The 5,294-nt window shown below is 36.8% G+C and overlaps 1 protein-coding gene across 4 annotated transcripts in view; it reads left to right on the top strand.

The window, feature by feature from the left end:
- The window catches only part of zbtb44 (zinc finger and BTB domain containing 44), a 65,464-nt gene that overhangs the window by 32,086 nt on the left and 28,084 nt on the right, over positions 1–5,294 (top strand). For 2 of the 4 annotated variants that reach the window (XM_008425248.2, XM_008425249.2), the window contains exon 5: positions 225–308. In XM_008425248.2, the coding sequence (XP_008423470.1) occupies positions 225–308 (84 nt within the window). Of the gene's footprint in view, positions 1–224; positions 526–5,294 lie in introns of all 4 variants that reach the window. The other 2 variants (XM_017308271.1, XM_008425247.2) reach the window with 1 other exon arrangement.

The following is a 5,294-nucleotide window of genomic DNA, read 5'->3' as shown; positions in this document are numbered from 1 at the left end:
ATATATATATATATATAATATTAGTATTTCCATCCCGGATGTTATTTTTATTTTGTTTGATAATAAAAATACAATTGCATCAAGATCTTAAAAAAAAGAAGTTTTAATTAAGTTTGAAAAGACAAAACTGAGAAAAAATTGTTGACTGAAGAATCTTTTAGGAGGAACAAGGGGAAGAAATTTAAACTGAATTATGTTTTCCTTGTTTTGTCCCGTTCCTCCAGGCATTAAACCTTTCCAGTGTGATCGCTGTGGGAAAAAGTTCACACGGGCCTACTCCCTAAAGATGCATCGGCTGAAGCACGAAGGTAAACGCTGTTTCCGGTGCCAGATTTGTAGCGCCACATTCACGTCCTTCGGTGAATATAAGCACCACATGAGGGTCTCCCGACACATAATCCGCAAGCCGCGGATTTATGAGTGCAAAACATGCGGCGCCATGTTCACCAACTCTGGCAATTTAATTGTACACCTGAGGAGTCTGAACCATGAGGCATCCGAGCTAGCAAACTACTTCCAGAGCAGGTGAGGAGTTTGGGGGCGTTGGCCCCCCTCATTTACTCAGATCTCCCCTGGTTCAGAAAATAACTCCAGTTTACATGCTGATGTCTGAAGTTCATTGGATCGTTTTCCTCATTTGGTTGTATTTCTGAGATGATAAGTTATTTGAAGTTTTTTGCTTTAACATGTGGAGATTTAATGACWCATTCCAAATCAGGTTTCCATTTCAAGATGTTAAACCTTTTCATAACTTATTGGAGGCAGAATATTATTTACATCTGAAATTTATGCCACAAACAGTAGGGACGGCTGGAATACTGAATAGCATTTAATGAAGATTTTTTTCTGGTATTGCAGTGATGATGTGACTGTAATTTTTTTTTTATTATTGCAAAATGAGTAATTATTATCATCGATCATTAAATTTATTTTCAAGTTTCCCATAAATGATGCAGTGTTACTTATAAGAAACACAAATCATTCTTCTGCAACTGGTTGGACCCACAGTCTACATCATTCCCAGAAGATTCAGAATTTAATAACTGCTGTTAAAGATTTTGACAACCAAACAAAAGAATATTAACGAYCAACTATGCATCCATCTTTGATTGAGACCAACATGTAAAACATTTTTGGATGATTAAAAGCAATAAATTTATAGAGATAAAGAAATCAGTTAATTCATGTTCAAAAACCCATAAAAACTAAAAGGTAGTGTGACTCGGAGAGGGAAAAAAAAAACTTCATTTATCAGATTTTTTTTATTTTTTATTTTGTTGCACAAAATTCTGTGTACTTTGTCCGGAATTGTATGTGGTAGATCAACATAATAACATACAACATTGCACAGTGGAGATAAAATTAATGTACATTTACAGTTTGGTTGTATTATTTTTTTAAATTATTATTAAAATCTGCAAAGTGTGGCATGGATTTTTACTTAGTCCAATTAACTTAGCTTTGATATTACCATTAAAATCCAGTGCCACTACTTTCCATTGTAAGTCACCTGGTTAGTAAACAGACTCCATATTTGTTTCTTTTTTTAGAATTTTTTTTGGCTCTAGTGGCTTTTATTTGATAGCCAACCGACAGGAAAGTGGGCAATGAGAGAAGGGGGAAGACATGCAGCAAAGGTCCCCAAGGCCGGGAATCGAACCCGCGACTGCTGCGTTGAGGACTAAAGCCTCCATATGTGGGTTGTGCTTAACCCCTGCACACCCTTCTTATTTGTTTCTTTTTAACCTCAGTTTAAATCCATCTGATCTGTGAAGCTCAGATGGAGCTTCACATCTGACCATCTGAGCTAGATGCACCAGTATCTATACTGSTGCATCTATACTCATACTGGTGAGTATAAATGCACCAGTATGAAAAATTGAGCCAATATTTATATCCAAAGCCGATAACGATAATCCAACTATATTTAGTTGAATTCTGACATGAAGTTCCATGCATTCAAGCTTTGGCTGCCAATTACATATATTGCCAGTTATATCTACCATCATTTGTATGGTTTTATTAGCTAGAATGCTAATAACTTGGCATTCTAGGAATTTGTTGCAAGAAAAAAAGGAAGCTACTTCCTTCCTATTTTTTATTATGATTTCCATTGCAATACAGGGTTTCCCCCAGAAAACTTGCTAAGCCCGGTGGTCAGGGTGACGAGGCSGGCCACCATGTTTTTGTATGAAAAAATGTGAAGTAGACAGGAAAAGTAAAAATATTACTGGGTAATTATATGTTACAGGAAAACATCGCCAGCAAAATGCTATACGATTAAAATATCAATTATTTGCGCTTCTTCAAATGCAAATTAGTGAACTGCGATTACAACTTATTGCTATTAAGGTTGGCCAGTTAAACTTACTCCCCCTCTCCCAGATTTCACTAAATCTAACACATAAGCTGTTAGAACTGTGGAGATGTTCTTAGCAACAAAAGGGGCCCCTAYGTGAGATTTGAGATTTTCAGATCTTCGTGCGGCTGTGCGCATTAACTCTGGCTACCTAAGCAAAGCATTTGATATGGTTTGTTGCATTGTGTAACTGGAAAAAAATAGTAAAATAATATAAAACCAGCATGAAGCATGACTACGAGGAGAGTGAGAGTTAAACCTGCATGATGAGTGGTTAACGTTGGTTCGTTAACCATTAACGAACCAACGTATGTGGCCAACCAGGAACACATACGTAAACTACAGGGAAGACAGAGCCAAACGCTGGGCAGCGTTTTGAGTTGTAAACACTACACATAATGTTATGTTCACAAATATAAGTCMTTCTCACCGCTTGCTCAACACGCACCTCGGAAAGCTCTRCTACAAGTTATTCGTATGGTTCACATTGAGCTGCGCAACCAGAGCTAACGCGGTGCATTTTAGACGCTTACGTTGATGTGGAGTTTGCCAAATAAAAATCATTCCACACGGGGTTGATGTAAATATCCATACAGGTCAGCCTGTCTCTAGTGTCAGCGAAAGCAGGTGCACATGATCCATGCTGAGGTGAACTTAAGAGACCAAGCAGTGCCAGCGCAGGCGGCAGCATGCAGTTGCGCCAACGGTGTGATTGGTCCGCTCTTCGACTTTATATGCATAAACTATAAACATATTGTTTAGAAATAAATTTGCTCTGCCAGTGAAACGCTCAGAGCAATAGAGACGTTGCGATCTGGATAAGATTAGTAAAAATAAATAAATTGGATTATTATTTTTTTCTAAAAACAAAAACAAGCAACGCTTGGCCTGGCGGGGGGGCTAGTAAAGCATGGCGGGCCYCCAGGCTTATAACACACTGGGGTAAACCCTGCAATATTCAGTAGTAATATTGTGGTTGCATGTTTTCCTGATGTCACACAGAATATTAACCATGCCGCACTTTTCAGATTTTTATTYATTAATAGTTTTTAAAAATGTCCAATTTGCTTTCCTCTTACGGTTATGTGACATTCTGAGTTGATCTATGACATAAAACGACGACAAAAAATAACCCAGATAATAKCATCAGTCACCAGATAGATTGTTGCTAAGGAGGAAAAAGCTGCAGTATTTAATCAATTCTTAGTGCTTATTACCATACAGGTGCTGTAATAACTCTTTTTAAAACCATCAGTTCCTGACTCTTATTTTAGGACAATAGTTTTGGATCGCTTAAATCAGTTTTTTGCTGTTCCAGATAAATCTAATGTTGTTTATTTGGAATTTAGTTATTTAGAAAGGTTAACGTTACAATAAAAAAAATTAATTTGCACATCAAACCTCGGCTTGACCCTGATCTGCCATGACAAAAACAAACTGATAACTCAATTAAAAGTGGTCACAAAAACAACAGTTCTTAATGCTGCCTTCTATTAAAAATCAATGATTCATGACAAGATTAAAAACCCAGAAGAGGGACATAAAAGTGGAGCTCAAGTTTTATGAAAAGGATTTGCATTGAAGACGTATTACACTTTGTTTTCCATTGACCGGTCTGTATATCACCTCACAATTTCCGTCTGCAGCAASAAAACGAGTAGGTCGCTGTGCGTAAAGGAGCTCATCAGTTTCACTTCTTGGTACAGTTTGTTCCCAGAGTGTGTAAAATAATGTTAAACCAGRTCCTGCCGATTAAGACATCACACTTATTTGCACTTCTACCCAAAACCTTCCTGAACAAAACCATCTAAATAAACTCCAAAGTTCAACTTGGACTAATTAAATTGTTGATCTGATGAACAATACAGCATCTGAACTGCTGATTTTCCRATCTTTTGGAATCAGTCAGGCTGGCAGGTTTCCCACTATTATCAGTATTTACTAATAATAGTGAACAATTCAAAGGTCAGGATATTTTTAATATACTAAATCCATATTTATTTAGCAATGCAAGTGGGTTCTACATCACTTGTGTTGTCTTTCAAGAAATAGAAGTGGTTCATTTCCCCCAAAAGTCAAGGTATTCATTTTTATGTCTTCACARAGAGGACTTATTAAAAATAAACATTCAGTTTGCACTCAGTTTTTGTTATATAGAAACAAAAAGTCTTTAAAATATAATAGTCAGAATACTTCTTTAAGAAGTCAGACATTTTCTTCTCCCCCAGACTTTTCCACTTCTTAATCAACTCAAGCCCTCACAGGTTGACGGGACTCATATGGGCCATTGACTGCTCAAGTGTTTTATGGTAGAAGGTCAGTGCCTGAGATCATAAGTGTGGAAAATTGTCTGGCTGCTCAGGCGGACTCTTAATTCCCATTCTACGTCTTCACATAAAAAAACAATGTTTATTGCGCTGTAGATGCAGATTTTCAGACCCGTCTCAGATTCAGATGTGTTCAGAACTTAACTATTTCATCTGGATACTTTGCTTTAATATCCAACATCTGATCAGGTATACATGTATACAGGTTTACATTTTAAACCAGGTGATTGGACTTGTTTGAACTAAACTAGAGATCCAATACTGAGTGCACATTCAATTGAATCAGATTATGCTGTGATGCTTATAGCTGTTTTACAGACAATTTTGTGTTCATTGAATCTTATTAGGGCTGCACAATATATAGCCAAAAAGTTGTAATAATATCAGCAGGTGTAAAATTCACATTGCAAAGGACTGTTTAGAGTGCAATAATTGTTGGCTAATATGTAATATCATGTAATATTTAGGTGGGTGAATAGTTTCATGGCGGCAGAGGATCATACTTGACTAGGCCTGTTGCGATAAACGATAAATCAATTAATCACACGATAAATTAAACCTATCGACCTCATTTTAATTATCGGCTTATCGTCTCTTCCTGCCTTTTT

Source organism: Poecilia reticulata, linkage group LG13 (genome assembly GCF_000633615.1).
Source record: "Poecilia reticulata strain Guanapo linkage group LG13, Guppy_female_1.0+MT, whole genome shotgun sequence".
Taxonomy (NCBI): domain Eukaryota; kingdom Metazoa; phylum Chordata; class Actinopteri; order Cyprinodontiformes; family Poeciliidae; genus Poecilia; species Poecilia reticulata.
Note: the sequence above shows the minus strand (reverse complement) of the source record. Positions and strands in the feature narration are given on the sequence as shown.